This window comes from Bactrocera tryoni, chromosome 1 (genome assembly GCF_016617805.1).
Source record: "Bactrocera tryoni isolate S06 chromosome 1, CSIRO_BtryS06_freeze2, whole genome shotgun sequence".
Classification (NCBI taxonomy): domain Eukaryota; kingdom Metazoa; phylum Arthropoda; class Insecta; order Diptera; family Tephritidae; genus Bactrocera; species Bactrocera tryoni.
In genome coordinates this window covers 47,200,108-47,218,642 of record NC_052499.1, presented here as the reverse complement: position 1 = coordinate 47,218,642, position 18,535 = coordinate 47,200,108, and the positions used below count along the sequence as shown (strand labels likewise).

General features: G+C 36.0%; 3 protein-coding genes across 4 annotated transcripts; 2 read left to right on the top strand and 1 right to left on the bottom strand.

Moving 5' to 3' along the window:
- The first annotated feature begins 1,936 nt into the window (after positions 1 to 1,936).
- Positions 1,937 to 2,970, top strand: LOC120770436 (trypsin-3-like). Its single transcript, XM_040097948.1, has one exon. It carries the CDS (start codon positions 1,937 to 1,939, stop codon positions 2,807 to 2,809), a length of 873 nt encoding a protein of 290 aa, XP_039953882.1. The 3' UTR covers positions 2,810 to 2,970.
- A 6,722-nt stretch (positions 2,971 to 9,692) lies between these two features.
- On the top strand, positions 9,693 to 10,745 carry LOC120774448. Its single transcript, XM_040104100.1, has one exon. It carries the CDS (start codon positions 9,755 to 9,757, stop codon positions 10,391 to 10,393), a length of 639 nt encoding a protein of 212 aa, XP_039960034.1. The 5' UTR covers positions 9,693 to 9,754; the 3' UTR covers positions 10,394 to 10,745.
- An 8-nt stretch (positions 10,746 to 10,753) lies between these two features.
- Positions 10,754 to 16,837, bottom strand: LOC120774435 (calnexin). 2 transcript variants are annotated; one of them, XM_040104079.1, is made up of 12 exons: positions 16,750 to 16,837; positions 16,395 to 16,633; positions 14,547 to 14,873; positions 14,285 to 14,356; positions 14,082 to 14,215; positions 13,442 to 13,649; positions 13,247 to 13,367; positions 12,924 to 13,183; positions 12,673 to 12,813; positions 11,990 to 12,121; positions 11,647 to 11,907; positions 10,754 to 11,575 (listed from the first exon to the last, which is right to left on the bottom strand). In XM_040104079.1, exons 2-12 carry the CDS (start codon positions 16,536 to 16,538, stop codon positions 11,522 to 11,524), a joined length of 1,854 nt encoding a protein of 617 aa, XP_039960013.1. In that variant the 5' UTR covers positions 16,539 to 16,633; positions 16,750 to 16,837; the 3' UTR covers positions 10,754 to 11,521. The 2 variants fall into 2 exon arrangements, with proteins under 2 accessions (XP_039960013.1, XP_039960020.1); XM_040104086.1 differs by lacking the exons at positions 10,754 to 11,575; positions 11,647 to 11,907; positions 11,990 to 12,121 and adding an exon at positions 12,200 to 12,521.
- Between the last annotated feature and the right edge of the window lie 1,698 nt (positions 16,838 to 18,535).

The following is an 18,535-nucleotide window of genomic DNA, read 5'->3' as shown; positions in this document are numbered from 1 at the left end:
TCTCATATACCTCTCATTACCTTCGATCTATGCTGAGCGATTCAAAATAGATCTACAAATAGTTATGTATCTTCCTTTTATTTCGTGAACGCCACTTTTTTATTATATTTCAAAAATAAGTATATATTTTTTATTTTCGAAAGCTTGTCAAGGACCTAACTAAAACTAGACAATAACTGGTTTCGATTACTCAAAGCGATCTCTTAGTTTATCTTTAACGTATGGGAAAAAAGAAGTAATTCCGTGACAAGTCAGGACTATACGGAGGATGATTCATGAAATCGATATTTTGAGTGTTCAAAAATGATGTTGTTTCAGTCGATGTGTGAGAGCTAGCATTGTCGAGGTGAAACCGTATTCAACGGTTGGTTTCGCGGATTTCTTGAAAGACAACTGACAAACAAATAGTTGAGAACCACTCAAAATTTACTGTTCTGTGTTGTTTTAGTGGTATAATTGCGGCATGTTCAGTTTTTCAAAAAATAGACATCCATTTGCTTTTGTTGGATTCTTCTCTTGTCTTGAAACACAGATTGACTGCTCTTTACTTTCGGGTTAATATGCGGAAATTAAAGATTTATAATCTTTCCATAGACGTAATTGGAAGCAATGCTAACATATTTTTTGAGCGATCTTAAAATATCAGTTTGGACACAGCATAAATAGTTTCCGGAACAAGAGCTGATTTTAGACGACCTCCACGAAATCTCTTGGTGTGATCTACGACCTCAATTGTCATCGATAAATACTGATCCTTGATGAAGTTTCATCAGAAATGTAATAATAACTCATCGATGCACTACTGCTAAGTTAATCCACGTCGAAAGTTGTAAAAAATAATCGCCCGAAAATGTACGCAATTTAATTCAATTTCTTGGCCGAAGTGAATATTTTAAGTTACTGTAAACAAACAATTTGAGTTTATATATCAACAAAATGTCAAATTTTATGATAAAGTTGTGAGTTACTTATTTCAATACTAGACTTGCCAAATCCCGAAATATTAAAGACGATCCTACGTACCCTTCAAAGGTACATTTTTTTAACCCAAAAGGGTATAAATCTTAATTTTGATCGGTCAGCTTATATGGCAGGTATATGCTAGAGTTGACCGGTCTGAACAATTTGTTGGGAAATTATAGCGATGCTATAAGGTTCGCATACAAGGACTTGAAATTGATCTGTGAGTTTATATGGCAACTGTATGCTAGAGTTATCCGATATCGGCGGTTCCGACAAGCGAGCAGATTCTTGATGAGAAAAGGACGTGTGTAAAATTTCAGATCGATATCTTAAAAAATTGGGTGACAGGTTCGCGTATATACAGACGGAAGGGAGACGGACATGACTAAATTAGCTTAGCTCAGCACCCTGATCATTTCTATATCTTCTTCTTCTTAATTGGCATAGACACCGCTTACCCGATTATAGCCGAGTATAGCCAGTTATATTACGAGTATATAGTACATGCTTTATAGAGGTTCCAACAATTTCTTGTGGGTGTTATAAATATCGTGGCAAACTTAATATACCCTGTTCAAGAAATTTAAAAAAGGCTGTTATGTCACTGAATTGGATAACTTTGTTTTTGTTTTTGCTTTTACCTGTTTATTTTGGCCAGGTGAATCAGAGCTCAAACTTAGCTTAAAGGGAAGTCGAAAATTGAAAGTGGCATTCCCTGAAAACTCAAAAAGCGCCATTACAAAAAATAGAGGATTTAAATTATAGTGTTGCATAACTCTAGAATACTACTGAGCACGAATAATCTCAAATATGAGCACGGCTAAGTATGACTTATGACACTTAACATTTCTACAGTGCCACAGAAATTAGTAATTAAAATTTAGAATAGTTGAGTAGTTTGAAACTGCCTAGAACATATAAAAACCGATGCCGGTGTATAAAGCAGTCACAAAGCATTTAGTTTAGCCGACAAATGTCTCAGCGTACATTTTCGCTTGCTGCGCTCACGGTCTCATTAACCCTTAGCGGTGCATACGAGCCAGATGGCACACGGTTAAATGTTAACGAAAAAGTGGAACCACGCATTATTAACGGTCAAGTGGTGACCATCGAGCAATATCCCTATCTAGTCGCAGTGCAAATATGGGGAAGCTTTCAGTGTGGCGGCAGTATTATAAGCCGGAGAGTTGTCCTGACCGCAGCGCATTGCCTGGAACGCGAAAAACAACCACGCAAATATAGCATAATATATGGTGAAACTGATATACAGGGTGCAACGAGTAATGTTATACAAGTGGAAAGCTTTAAGATGCATCCGGATTATAGTAATATCAATATGGATTACGATGTTGGTTTACTTTTCCTTGTCGAAAGCATACCGTTCGGCGAAAGTTCGCAATGTATCAAATTGGCTGTAAATAGGCCGAGGCTCGGTAGTCGGGCCAGTATTGTGGGTTGGGGCGAAACGCAGGCGGGAGTTCGTGGTCGTTTGCATGCGGCCTATGTGTATACTATAACGCGACTGCGTTGCTTGCTGTTGTACAAAAACAAGTGGAGAATAACACCACGTATGCTGTGCGCTGGCGTGCCACAGGGTGGTAAGGACGCATGCCAAGGCGACTCTGGTGGGCCGTTGGTGGTCGGAGGCGAACAAGTGGGTATATGCTCGAATGGTTTTGGGTGTGGCCTTCGGAAGTACCCTGGCGTCTATAGTAATATTGCTGTTTTACGCAACTGGATCCAAAGCCATGTGAATACAAGTTGCCGCGATACGAAGGCGGTTTCGGCTTCCAAAGGGGGAACGAAACCTACACTATTTGGAAGTAGGAACAGAAGAGAAAGCTGAAACTTTTGAAATTAAAAGCATATAATATTACCAAGGTATCTTTATTTTTCTTTATGTGTGAAGATTACTATGTACGTTAACAGCGCTGATCACGTGTAAATATCGATATTTAGCGTGTATCGAACTAAATATATTAATATCGATTTTTTTATCGAAAGTAAGAGAATCTGTATCTGTATTCTTCAAAAATCAAAATCTCCAATTATCTTTGATAACATAAATTGGAGATTGAAAATTTAGAAAATTATCGATTTTTTATCGTTTGTAAGAGAAAAATCTATATCTCGAAAAAATTATTATTTTTGATAACTTTTAATATGAAGTGAAATTTCCGATATTTATCGTGTATCGAATAAACAATATTAAAATATCGATTTTTTATCAAAAGTAGGAGAATCTGTATCTGTATTCTTGAAAAATCGATATCTCCAATTATCTTTGATAACATAAATTGGCGATTGAAAATATATAAAATTATCGATTTTTTATCGATAGTAAGAGAAGGATCTATAACTCGAATAAACAATTTTTTTTGATAATTTTTTTTTAAAGAGAGATGGAGTTTTTTTTTGGATTGCACATAAAACGAAGACACATACTTTTTGTTCGTCAAACATTTCACTGATTTTTTCTTTATAAATAATATGCGGAGTTGAAACCGTAACCATTTATCGCGGTAAGAATAGAAAGTTATCGATATTTTTATGAAACTATGTCTATTAATCGATAGTTCCTACACGACCCACATCAAAAGTTAGAATTTAAACGTTTTATTTACGATCACTTTCTTAGTGGTTAGGGGTTTCAGATATCTAGCATTGACTTTCAATATGAAGATTGGCCGTTTATTAATTGGGATCTTTATGCTTTTTTTGATCGGCTAAAATTACCCGCTGAATCCTCCCCTGGGATGCTGACTGGTAATAGATACTCCACTAGCACGACGATACCAGGGACGGACTGGTAACAGTTCACCCTTCTTCCAGTTCGAAGGAATCTATGTAAGGTCTAACTTTTTTGATGGGTGGTCCTTGCTCCTCAAAGTCTTATTATGGTTGAAATAATGGCTGAATCAGGGTGTCATGCGTCCCTTGTCGAAGTTCAACCTTGCTGGCAACCCTCAAATAGCCTAGTATCGAAAACAGCTTATGCATACCAGGCGGTCTCCATAAAACTATAACTCTACTTGCGTGCCGAAGGCTATGCGCAAGGGGACCTACTTTCCCCTACACTCGTGGGTCCAGTTACAAGTATGAACCAGAAGCAATAAAAAATTAAACCAGGTCGGATCCGCTGTTATAAAACCGTAGGGATTGTCGTTTCCAGGAAAGAATAGCGTGTAAAATGAGAGCCGTCACAAAGCTTTATCTAGTTGCAAAGGCTTGTACCAACCCTGAAGTTGAACCAAAGTGTAGCTACAGGAAGGCAACAACACCAGCAGCAGCCGGAACCAAGCCGTTAGCGAAAGTTTTGTTTCAAGGATGGGAAAGAGAGGAGATGCCAAACATTGAGCTGCCAGTAGTGCATTTCTCAAAGAATGGTCTATTTTAAAGGGCGATGTCCGCGCGAAACCCAGGTATACGTAGAAGCGTCGTGCTGCTTACCTGCTGAAAAGGGTACAGCTACAATGGCCAACCAATGAGGAGTTGAAAAAGGAGTTACAAGATTCATTACATGATTCATTACATGAAAACGGTTCTAGCCAATTTTTGGCTGGAACCAGCTGGTGAAGCGACTTTGAAATCACTAATATCTCGTAGGGTTTCATCAAAGATAGTGAAATAACGCCTTGATCACTTAGTGGACAAAACATAACATTTAACGATAAATCCGCGATGGATTTCAGGACAGAGTGACATTCCTGGTAATTGTGGTGCAGATGAGATAACTAGAACAGGCACGACACTACAATTAGAGTCCAGAAAAAAGAAAACAGGGAGGGAAAAGTATACAAACTACCAGTCGAGGGTTTCTTGTCGATATTACGGACGTTGCACATATAAAATGTTTCAACAAGAGTACAGGGTGGTTCGTAGAGGAGACCGTAGAGTGAGGAGATTTTAATCCCTGTGGTTTTCTAATGGGTCTTCTAAAGGTCTGATGCGTCGTCAGACAGCCACTTTACCCCTCTTACCAAAGGTTGTAAGGTTGTAAGGTTGAAAGAATCTTCAAGGCGTGAGTATGCAGTATTTCTAAACCATTATATTTTTAGATGTGATTTGGACGCGTTATGCTCTGAGAAGTTTCTTATTTTTCTTCCCGATTTTATTTGCCCCTTTCTCCTTCTCCTTAGCAATAATTTAGGGGATGCTACTGTTCATCAATTTAAGGTCTCTCAAGTAAGTTAAAACTGACAAGGAAACGAAATCAAAATTCAGAACTTCAGACTCTGAGTAAAATATTTAGCTGCTAGCAAAATCTGCTACTGAAAATGGCAACAATGAAAATTGTAAATCCGTCAAAGTGTGTGTGAATGGGTCACTTTCATTTTCCATTACAATCAGAGTTCGTCAAAAGGGAGCGAGAATATCAAAGTCCCGTGTTACTATCTAACTAAGCGTGTGTTTCTCTGCATGTTTGGTTATTTTATTAAAAATAAACTTGTTTTCATTAAAAATTTCATTACTCCGCAGACAATATGTGTGCTCATATCACAAAGGGAATATGATGAAGCAAAAGAAAAAGTAATTTTCTATGACCAAAAAAACACTTAAATGTTTATCTGAAAAATAAAAGTAAAATCAAATATAACAAGGACGATAGACACAAACACACGCACATACAGAGGAAGCTAAGGGTAAAAGCCGCGCACTCATATGCTGTGCGTTGACTAATTGGAGGCGGTTGGGGCACAAAGTCACATGGGAACAAATGCATGTTAACATACATATACATAGGTATGTAGCTGTGGGTGTGTGTATGAAGTAGCAATTAAACTGTGTGTTGATAAAATCTCAACGCGCCGATGTTTGGAAGTCAACTGAATTTTGTAATGTCTCTGATACTTACATATACATATATAATGCTGATATATGTACATACATATTTACATGTATGTATATGAATGTACTTAAATACATATATGTATATGTTAAACATGTGCATTTAATTTGCTACTCACTTCTGTGTTAAATTACGCAGTTAATGTCACGAGTAGGCACAAATGGACTTTTGTAAATTTGGACTTAATGAAAATTGAGGCATTTGGCTTATAAATATGTAAGCTGCTTATAGATGTGAATTTTAAGCGGCTTAAATGGTTGACCAATAAAAGAGATATAAGGGTAAATACAAACATGACATTAGATTTTACACCAAAAATTTAATCATACCTACACATACATACATACGTAAGTATATTTATGTACATATAGATATGACGTTTTTATAAAGTCTCGTAAGAATAAATCTATTTTTTTTTTGCATTAAATTGTTTCATAAATTTTTGGCATTTAAAGATTTTTATTGCCACTCTTATAGCAATACTCGTCCGTATTGGCAAAGGACTGGGAAAGTTGATTTTCACAAAGTTCCCTTGAGGCAAATTTTGTACCAGCAAACAGTAATCGCTTGCCAGTTACGGACTATAAAGTGGATGCATAAGAACCTCCAAACCAGACTGCCATAGCTTCTGGTGAACCACTATCTATGAGTGAGACCTGGTGTTAACCTGACGAAATACAAATCCTCTCCTATTGACCAATGCCAGCCACTTCTGAACGATTACCTATTTCATACGGTCCAATTGCTCACAGTACACATCCGAATTAATAGTTTGACCATAGCGGCGTCGCTAATGATATACAAGTATGATTTCCACCAAACATACAATAAACTCCTTTTCCATTCCTGTGACAATTGGGTCTAAGTAAGTCTTATTTTTATTCAGCCAAGTACTGTCAAACCGACAGCTTTCCTTCAAATTACTTCAACAATGTTTTCTTTGACAGCAGTCAATCCTGGCTTGTACACCGTTTGTACCTGGTCATCGCTATTCGATCTTGAAAGTTTTCGCTTGATGGTATCGTAATACAAGGTCTGAACAAATCTGACACGGACTTGTCTATATAAACTGCGATTTGTACCATGGAAAAATGAAAAAATTAAGTTCCCATAGAACCATGACTACGAAATCGTTGTATTGGATATGAAGCCTGTCAATGTTAGACTCCAAAGTAGAAAAATATCAGAATATTTGCAAACATGACCTCAAGTAGAGATCGCAATACAGATGCTTGACATCGTAGCTGCGACCGCATTTGCAACAAGCGCATCAGTGCTGGTGTCGAGAGGTAGGTTTATGAATAGACGTCGAAACTTTCCCAGAGTCTGGCGAATTTCGCTACAAAAATTAACCGAAGCGGAAAAAAAATCGCTAAAGATATCACAGCCGAAGCTTATGAAGGCGTGGGGAAAATTTATTTAAGCGTTAGCAGGTTTCTATTGGCTGAGAGCCCATTTTGAGCACGATATTAAATATTTGTATTAAAATACGTGAAAATATAGCATTTTTCAGACAATCCGGGTTAAATTAGATCACTTCCTAATTAAATATGTACCCTCATGAACCCCAAAAATGTGTAAGCAGGACTTTTTGAATCTAGCGCCCCCAGGTGGCGCCATCTATATGTCGACTAGTGCGTTAGAATTTGCTATCTTTATCGATTGCCCAGTGAGAATTTCATGCCATTTCTTCGATTGGAAGTGAAGTTATTGCGTTTTAAGTGTCAGTATGCTTGTGTTATCGGTGCGAAAATGAGCTTCGAACAAAGAGCCAACATTTAATTTTGTTTTGCCGAAACGTTTCAATTGATGAAACAAGTTTATGGCGACAATTGCTTAACCCGTAGCAGAGTGCCACCGGAACACCGCGAATTCCATCGAAACTGTGCGTAAATTCATCAAAAATCAGCCGAAATCATCATTGAAATTCATGGAAATGGAATTGAACATCTTCAAAATATCCATTTAGCGCATTTTGACCGAACATTTGGGCTTACGAAAGGTGTGTGTACAGTTTGTTCCGCACAAATTGACTGACGACCAAAAATTGCTAAAAATCAAACATTCGAAGGACGATTATTTGACCAAAAATCACATTTTAACGGTTAACCACTTTTCAACAACACATTACTATCTGCTTCGGAAATTTATTGCTTTTGTTGCGATTCAGCAGCGAATCGACGATGAAAGTTCGATCTTCGAAGTTTTTGCGCTGCCTGGATAGCATCCATAAAAGAAGCTTTTCCAGCCTTATTTAAATAGTACTAAATATGTCGTATTTGCTCTTGCTGGTGTACATCTTTGACTCGTATTCAAACAATACTGATTCAAGCTATACATATTTGAGAATAGATGATAAAAGCAATAAGGGTTCTATTAAAAAAGTTTCCATATGCAGAAGACACAGTAATTTAAAAGAAGGTCACTGTTATGGTATTGTCAGGGAAGATATGAGCTCTACAAAGTAGAACTGACAATATTATATATACATATATGTTTGTTATTCTCATCAATTGTTTAAATAAACTAAATCCTAAAAGATTTTGATATATTTTCCTAACAGCCAAAATCTTAAGTCCGAAAACTATTTTGTTTTGATATGGTTTACCTAAAATGCACTCATTTCTATGAATTTAGCATCGAATAACACTAACAGCGAAGATGAATTTTGAACATAAAACCATTTGGATCGAAGTTATAGAAATTTTCTGCGCCTCTTAAATAAACAAGGTTAGAATTTACCTAAATTAGTTGGAGAAAAATATTAGTTGCATACTACAAAATAATAACATTAATATGAAAATTAACTTACCTTGTATGCAGTTGAAGCGGAGGCAATTGAAGATGTAATCACTAAAGACAGGAGAACAACGCATAACGCCGGCGGAGCTCCTAAAAACTTGTGATTGCTTGTGAGCACTTGATTTCAGGCGATAATTGCACACTTTCACTTTTTAAGCTTGCATATTGACACACACATACACATTATACATATTATTTCCACAATTATAAATATTTTCACTAAATTTTAAATTTTTGTGTGGGAAAACGCAATTTTGATTGACAAATATTAATAATTCACTGACACTTCCGTTCGAATTGTCTGCAAGTCGATATGGCAGTGCTGATGTATGGAAAACAACAAGTGCTACATGTACGTATGCATATTAGGGTAACACAAAAATAAAAACGTTGGTTCATACTAAAACGTCTCTAAATTTTTTTATTAGCGATAAAATGCACATTAATCCACATTAAGAATGAATTTTTCATGGCATTATTATAAAAAATTTCTATAGCATGTGCATTTAGTGAAAACAATCTTCGCTTATATGTATAAAAGTTTTCAAACAAGAACTTAGCCAGTTTATATCACAGCTATATGCTTTATGCTATAGGGGTTCGATCTGAAAAATTTTTTTCGGATATTGTACCCTTGTATTGGACAATAATCCATGCCATATTTCATGAAGATATGATATCTCAAATACAAAAGTTTTCAATACAAATATTGAATTTTGAGCGTTCAGTTTGTATGGTAGCTAATACGTATACTCTAGTGGTCCGAAATCGGCGGTTCTGGCAAATGAGCCGCTTCTGTGGGAGGAATAGAGAACATGTACAAAATTTCAAAACCTACTAGACCAGGACGAGATTCGCGTATATATAGACAGATGTTCATGGATAACCCTGTACAAGGTATGAAAAAGATTGGTTGAAAGGAAAAAAATTCTAAGCTTTTTCTTATGACACACGTCATTACATACTCGCAGCTTTCCACCCATTCGCCGTTATTTTCATTTTCTTTAAATGAAATTATTCATTAACTCCTTCGACTTCGTCAAATAGTCCGTTTATTTATTTGTAAATAAACAAAGTGCTACTACATGCTATAAATAATATTAATATTTTATAGTTTAGCAATTAAATAAGAGGCAGCTAATGAGACCAAACGCGCATTCAACGCTAATGGAAACACACACTTCCACACGCTTGCATCGCCCACACTTGCCCACAACTGTGAAAATGGTTGAAGAAGCTACACTCTCGCTAAGTTCCCGCCGCGGCTTCTCATTACATAAGCTGAAGAAGTACATTAGCGAGAAATATCAGTTTGAATTGAGTTCAAAACGGAATAACTTGATTAGAACGCATTTGCGTGCACAATTGGTCGATGGTACGCTAATAAACGTGTCCGGTAAAGGTTTAACTGGCACCATGCGGATAGCAGCAAAAACGAAGAAAAGTACCACTAGCAACACTATTGCTAGCGAAATGCAACGAAGTGGAGGGCGAAACGGTAGCGCAGATGCGACATTCGTTGCAGTTAAACGCAAGAAAGCTGTTGACAAAACAAAGAGCGCCAACAAGGCAACAAGTGGTTCGCAAGCAAGGACACCGCCTAATAAGATAGCGAAACCGTTGTTGATACCAGATGCACCACAACGCAACTCAATGACGGGTCACGCTCATTTGGAGGCAGGTGGAGGAACACCTTGCTCTTCTGGCGGGCGCGTGGGACGTAAACGAAAGTTGTTGCCGCCAGCGCTGGAGTACATTGCGCTTTCGCAGGAATATTGAGTGTGTGTGAGTGTTACTGGCTAAACTCAAGCGTGGTATTTTGAGTTGAATTGCAGAGTAGCAGAAAAAGAAATTTATAAAGTTTAAATTAAAAATGGAAGAAGCGATATAGGAAGAAATTGTATTTGGCTTCGTGCAGTATTACTGTGTAATACTTTTAAGTGAAGCGGTATTGTTAAAGTGCCTATTAGAACTTCAGTGTAAATATGTGAATATCATAATTTAGTTAAATTTGAATTTTGTTACTACATTTTTATGTTGTTGAATTAAGCAGGTCTTATTTAAATGAGCTAACACTTGTTTAGTGAACTTTTATTTTTTATATTTATTGGCGTTAATTAATATTACAATTAATACGCATTTAATACAAAGTACATACATTTTAAATTAAAATAATATTTCGTTTGTTTGTTTTCCCATAGTTCTGCTAACATTAGGCTACACTATTCGTTTCATATTTGTTGTTGAGATTTTTTCTATTAATTTAGAATAATTTTACTAGAAAGTAATATATTTTTTGCTCTTGTGATGAATAATGCTGCACTTGGAAATTAACTGCATACAAACAATACTAAAATATTTTTCTTTAATTAATACTTCTTTATATAATTTGAAAATTATTTCGAAATCGAAGCAGACCGAACATGCTTTTTTTGGATTTAACTTATAAGTTTTCACATACTTGTATAAACTACTGGCCGTTTCCCCAAGAATATACATCTATTTGGTGTACGTATTTTGCACGTGCGTACATTTTACCATGTACAATGAGTTTGCCAGAACAGACATACTTGTGGCGCGCATTAACATTTCACGTGCAACAAAAAAAACTAACAAAACAAAAAACATTGCATTTCATATCAATTGAACTACAAGTATACGCATATAAATAAAAAAAAAACATTCTTACACTATGCATAGTAGCTGAAATTGGAAATTTAGAAATCATAAACTAAACTAAAAAAATTCAAATGCATGCCGCATCATGTTACGAACACAAAGAGCTGCAACCATTACGCATCTCATCGCCAACAACTCTTCTGCTGCACATTCTACTATAAATTTATTTAAATGTTTGCTTTTTGGAATTCTTTTGTATTGCGTTTCCCAAGCTAACGACAGCTTGGCTTAAGACTGATCTTTGGGCACGCGGCGCTTGCGTGCGGTCTTCGTCGTGGTTTCCTGTAATATAAATGAAACGGACAATAGTGAAAAAAAAAACTAAACAAATTAATTTCTTAACGCCGACTCACCCCAGTGACGGCCTCCTCAGCGTCATCATCTTGTGATTCTTTGCCGCTGTTTGTGGCAGCAGCTGTGGCTGTTGCAGCCTCAGCTTCCTTCTCTTCGTTCTCATCTTTAACATCTAAATCAGACTTTTTAGTTTTAGGACTAGATACATTGTTGCTGCTGCTGCTAGTGGCACTGCTGTCGGCGTCGCCGCCTGAAGTGGCTGCAGCGTCGTCAGGTTGCACGGCATCGGTTTTCTTGGCATCAGCATCGGAACCGGACTCCTACAAAATTTGCCGAAAATATGTTATACAAAATAGAAATAAACCACGTTGTGCACACTTAGTACTAGCGCATGGCATTTACCTTTGAACCGGATCTCTTAAACAAGCGATACAATGTGAGTGAGAGTGGTGTGGCACCAGCTAATACAATTGCTACACGCCAAGCCCAAGAGCTTTCTTTGAAGAATGATACGATTTTATTGAAAAATGTCTCCTACAATTTGGTGCAATCGTTTACAAATACAACAAGCCACATACAAAGAAAGAGAAAATGAAAAAGGGTGAAGCAAAATTAAAAATAATAAAATATGTACAAAGTATTTTTTTTGAGGTTATGAAGCTTACATTAAAGATGAAGGTAAGTTATGCTACAATTTGTCGAGCCTCAATTTTATAATTATTGCTACAACAACACTCACACGAGCCTCTATTTTATAACTAACATGAACACAAAAGCTAAGTTATGTTAAAAAAAGTTCTCTTAACACCTCCTTAGCACGGCCGTATAAATAGAACACGTAGCAGCCAACCGGTATGAGCAAATATGTGAAGTACAAAGCCCACCAACCGGGCTTGTAGTTTATACGCTTCATCAGACGATGCCAAAGCGTTTTCTTTGTTTTTTTTTTTTTAGTTGGGTTGTGTTTAAATTTAGAAATGTAACTATTAGTTATTGTAGAAATATACACGCTTAAAATACATTAACGTATGATAAATGCTGATAAAAAAAAATATTAATTATCACTTCATGCGAAACACACTTACCGACTCCTTATCGATATATTTACGCTTAATATCAAACGTTTTGGCGGCGAAATCTCTGGCCAACTCAATATCGTCAGCGACAATCAAGTTGTCAAACAAAATACTGTCAGACATCGACCAAAGTTCAAGGCCCACAGCTGACTGTTGACGAAAAATAGTAGATAAGAAAACAATTACTTGATGAGTTGTCAACAAACGAACACAAAAAATCATTCATTATGTTATTTTGAATAATTTTGTTTTGCACTTACGATAGGTGTCATCTTAAATGGTGTGAGATCTTCGAAGTAATCGGGATTGGGTATTTTACGTGCAGCCCATTTGCCTTGATAATTTGGATTGTCGATGAGTGGTGCACGCCATTTGCCTTTGTACTCCTTGTTGGGTATGAGCGGTGCTTTCCATTCACCACAGCCAACGGCCTTTTCACAAGAAGGATTATCAATCATTGGTGCTTCCCATTCGCCGTCCATTTCGGCATCCCAGTCTTCGGGTTTGACGGCTGTGGGATCTTTTGTGATAAAATAAAAATTATTTTCAGGCTAAAAATATAGTTTTAATTAACTGAATTTACCAGGTATCATGGCAGGTTCTTCTTCAAGCCAACCATCAGGCATAACAGCTGTAGGATCTGGTATTTGTGGTGGTGCATCGTCATCCCAATCTGCTGGTTTCTTAGCGGTTGGGTCTGGTATCTAATAAGTAGAGGAAAATAAAGATAATTGAAAATAAATGAGGGAGTGGGAAGCAAAAAAAAAATTGTAATTACCTTTTCACGCTCATCCCAGTCTTTTGGTTTCTTGTCCTCGGGATCGTCAATTTCACGTGGCGGATTAACTGGTGGCGCGAACTCCGAGAGCAAAGAACCCTGATTCACTACTTTATGATCGACGCTTATTTCGAATGTATTATCTGGACGTATCACCAATTGATAGAGATGTGGCAATTTGTCCTTGAATGGCTCCTCTAAGCGATCTCTGAATAAATACAATTTAAAAGAACGAAAACGTCAATATTGTTTTCATATGTTTGTTTTGTTTCACACTTTCATATGCACTTTCACTACATTTTCATTTTCGCTTTGCCTGAACCTTAAAAGTTTGGGGCGTGCACACTAATGTAAACAGATATGTAGATAAGGCGTACATGCTTATAGCAACACACAGGTGTAAATGGCCGGCACGCGGTCACATAAAATGTGATTAAAAAAAATCAATACATCACTATAATTAGGAGAGCATGTAAACAAGTCATTTATATACTTAGCGGTAATAATTAAGCAAAATTAATGTTTGGCATTAATTATTGTTTGTAGTTGCTGTCATAAATTGTGCTAGCAATACTAACTGTAATTGTTATATTTACGATTTGTGCTCAAAAATCGATAACTTTCCTGTTGCTAAACTTACTTTGGTTTTTTGCAGTGCTTTTCCTCAATACTACCATTAATTGGATTAACATGACGGAATATGAAGTGTAGTTTAATATCGCTGCCGCATTTGTCTGGTCCAAACATAATGGTGTATGGCGTCTTATCGTTGAACTATAAAGTAACAAATAATACATTATATGAAACTGAGGGAATATATCAAAATTCCAAATAAATGTTTACCTTCTTGAGGTCTTCTGTATGTACGCCATGTGAAAGTAGCTTGATATATGAGCCGCCACATTCTTGGCCCTCCTGAAAACGAAAAAAATTAATAAGTACACGAAATGTGGTGGGTCAATTTACTATGACTACATTGTAGGGTGAGAGAAGTGTCAATGTACTCGGTGTATAATTAAATTATATCACATTAGTAAATATGTGCATGTAACAGAATAGCTGATGCAATGGATTTAGCATTTGATTTACACATATGCTTACTAACCTGCATAGTTACTTCGTACTGCACTACGAGTGGTGCGTCGCTCTTAAAGGTGAATGGTTTGTTAAGCTTTGAAGCAATGGCTGCATGTTTCGCCTTCGATTTGAGTACGAGACCAATGTCTTTCTTGGATACGATTCGTTGTGGTGCCTCCCACTCCCATATGCCGTCATATTTGGCAATTTCTTCGGCGATGTCATCTTTCTTTGCTTCCGATTTGATCCAACGCTTGCGAGATTCGGCGATGTCGTCAAAGTGATCGGCAAAGTAGAATTTATTCTGATCATAAACGGGGCTTTCGTAGACAATTTCTTCCAGCTCATTGTCATCCTATGGTGGAAACAAAATAGTAGCAGTTAAACACAATAACACAATTAATAATATATTGAATATAGCAGGTTCTAGCTTAATTGCATAAACTGATACGACTTTTCGCTAAATATTATGCTTATAGAAAGATCTTAAACAAATTTCAGTTATAGTTACATTGCGAGTGACTGTCAAACACTTCTCTTGGTACTTCCTGTATCTTTTATGTGTTTCTGTTTGAGCTCAATTAATATAATTTTGTAAATATTTAATCGATATATTTCTATCATTTCTATTTTTTTTTTATTCATTAGTAAGTTTTCTTTTAACTGCGGCCATAAATATTATTTCCTAATTATAAATAAAATATGTGTTTCTCTAAATTACACTTCATAAATAAAGAAGCTTCCAATATTTTCCATAAAAGAACTTTATTTTGCAGTTCAGTTTGTACGACAGACATAAGCTTTAGTGCTCCAATATCGACAGTTTCGTTAGCAGAGTGGCTCCTTTAGTAGAAAAAATATGTGTAAAATTTAAGATTGGTATCCCAAAAACTGACCTTGTTCAGGTCATAAACAGCATAATAAAAAAAAAAACCGTCGCTTGGCAATGCAATTGATATATACGCCGGATGTTTATATATGTACATACATACATATATGCATTTATGTTTGCATATTATTAATAACATGCAAAGAGACAAACTAATTTAACAGAAAAAGTAAAATAATTGTTATATTACAAAAAACTCTGAGACTTAGAATGCATTATTGCATAGCTTGATAAATCTATAGTTGTTTTCCATAGATACTGGTGTTTTTCAGAACAACAAAGTCCATTGATCAATATAATTCCTAGCACCAACACAAAATCAAATCTGGTAAACGGAAAATATTCTCCTCGTAGCAAGTCTCAATATTTTCGGTATGGAGTCATAACGTAATCCAAATGTATAACATAATATTACATCTTATCATTTTACTTCCGACATTAACTACTTTTAAAGTGAATTGTTAATCACAGATACACATTAACATAAATATTTTTATTAAAGCAACAAAATCACTGCAAACATCAAAATTGAGGTTATGTTGTTAGGAAATAGTTGCATTTAAATACAAAATCATTATGCTCGTGTCAACAATTCTACGCATCAATTTACTGGTAACGCACAGAAGTAGCTATCACAATGTGCTTTATTTTTCCTAACTCCAACCTTAATCTGCCATTAGTATCAAAGTACCCTCATACACATTGGGCATGACGTGGTATAGAACACATTATAACTACTATACGACAGGGGTTTACTATTGAAGGCGTTGCAGGGGAAATTATAGTAGCAACGTACATACACACTTATGCATATACAGAAGTAGAAAACAGCGCTGCCGGTTGCTTTATCAGTGATGGCATCACATGTGCGCTATTGCAATAGAACAAAGGTGGCAATGGCCCTCTTTTTCTACATTGCAAGCTATACTCATTTTATTAATTGAAATATTATGCATGGCAAATTTTGTACTACTTTGTTGCGCTTACCTGCACATCCTCTACTTTGCCATCATCGTCAATTTCATCTGCGAAGTCCTGCTCCACGTCAGCTCGTACTAGGGGCGAACTTGCCAGAAGTAATATAACTAGTAATGAGCCTAAATGCAGCCCCATAAAATGTTTGAATCTCATTTTCCAAATTTTTTCTTACTGTTGCCACAATTTTTGTGAATCAATTGATGCACACAAACACACAGCCACAGTTGAAAGCGTACTGGTTAATTTAACTGAAATAATTATAATTAGAATTTTCAACAATATTCAAAAGTAATTGGAAGTATATGCTTCAATGTTACTTTTTCACCGAACACACTAAATTTAATTAAATATATTGCATGCTTACTTAATTGAGAACCGCTTTGCTTTGCTACAATCGTGAAATTCGTTCTATGAGGAAAAAAAAACTATGGAAAAACTGGAGAAAGTGTAAAATGACAGAATACACGTTGACAATTAACTGCACTGCTATGCCGACCAAATGGAAGACAGAGTTGCAACAAAGTTTCTGGGAAAATTCTAATATAATTAATTTTCTGGGTGTGAAATATTCGTGCTAATTTCATATTCGTAACCAGAAACTAATATTTCTAGCCATAATTAAATAGTATTTCCTTAATATGTATGAAATTTGAAGACAAATTTTCATTATTGTATATTTAGCGACATAAACACAATGACATGTTGGCAAAGCGGTTTACGAATGTGAGAAACAACGCCAAAAGCCAGTTGACATATCCTGCGGAAGCGGGAATCATACGATTGCGTAGTTCTATCGTTGAAAATAGTAATTTTGTTAAATTGTGTGAATTTTGACAATTAAAAAGTGAAAATGTTTGCTTAAAAGTGTTTGCTATGTTTGATTTAGTGATGTTGTAGTGTTTGCAGCTCAAAATATGTGATAAATCGTAAAAGTGGTTTGAAATCATTATGCGGCAGCAACTGTAGGCATTGCACCCGCTATGCATTTTGTCTCAAACTGTTGCTGCTGTTTTCCTGAACTTCCTCTACGCAAATTTCAAGGTAAGCACTTCTCGCGCATTGTGTTGTACAGATATTAGTTATTATATTATAAATTTATACATTAGTATATATATACCTTATGTATTAATATATGTTTTGAGAATGTTCGTTTGGTGAATGCTTTTCACCTAGAAGGATTATGCTTATTTTGTTGCTTAATATGCCAATTATAACTTTAACGAAATTGTTTCTAAACTTTATTGGTTTTGTAGAAGCATTTTATAGTAAATTTTGAATCAATCTTAGCTACTCCTCGTTTTGCTACACGCTGTTTGCTGCTAATGAGCTCTGATCAGGGTTAGTATTTTTTACTTTACTTAAAATACATTGTTGATCTCAACATCATCCGCTTTATTCCAGAGATTATGGATGTGAACTGTGGGCCTAAATATTTATGCGTCTTTTTTTTATGAAAATATTTGTCCTATGTCATTATTTTTGTAAGCATTACGCAGGTTATTGTGGTGACTGTCGTTACGTAGCCCTGTCTCTGTTGAAAAAAGTTACAGTAAAGGATATGTTTAGTTTATCGCGAAGCTTGTAACACCCAGCAGGAAGCGTCGGAAGCTATGGAAAAACTGTAGAAGGTGTAAAATGACACTGAAAATTATATACAAATGAACAGAACGACGTGTTAAGTGGATTTAGCCATGTCCGTCGGTATATGCGCGAGCTAATCCCTCAGTTTTTGAGATATCGATCCAAAATTGTGCACATTTTTGTTTTCTTTCCAAGGAGTTGCTCATATAAACTGAACGAACAATATCCAGTTCTTGTGTGGAAAACTTTTTTAATTGATGAGAAATCTTCACGAAATTTTCCACGGCTTATTATCCAAACCAACGGTACAATGTCCGAGCAAACTGTTCAGACCGGACCCAGGGAGCAGATAGCTGTCATATAGGCTGACCAATCAAAAATTAAGTTTTTGTATGGTCTTTTGCATTTGTGAAGGGTATTGTAGCAACGGTGCAACCGAAGTTAACATTTTTTCTTGGTTTTAAAATAAATTCAAAATGTTTGAAATTCAGTGGACAACTTTCATCATCTGTCAACGGCTAAATCTAGATAAACGGTTAGCTTAGTGTCTTGCGGACATTAGAAGTGGC

Excerpts from the sequence above, each read along its gene's own strand:
- LOC120770436 (XM_040097948.1), top strand. The coding sequence starts at position 1,937 with ATGTCTCAGCGTACATTTTCGCTTGCTGCGCTCACGGTCTCATTAACC.
- LOC120774448 (XM_040104100.1), top strand. The coding sequence starts at position 9,755 with ATGAGACCAAACGCGCATTCAACGCTAATGGAAACACACACTTCCACA.
- LOC120774435 (XM_040104079.1), bottom strand. The coding sequence starts at position 16,538 with ATGAGATTCAAACATTTTATGGGGCTGCATTTAGGCTCATTACTAGTT. Across the intron at positions 12,122-12,672 it reads AATATATCGATAAGGAGTCG|GAGACATTTTTCAATAAAAT; the intron begins GTAAGTGTGTTT and ends ACCAAATTGTAG. Across the intron at positions 11,576-11,646 it reads CTGAGGAGGCCGTCACTGGG|GAAACCACGACGAAGACCGC; the intron begins GTGAGTCGGCGT and ends TTTATATTACAG.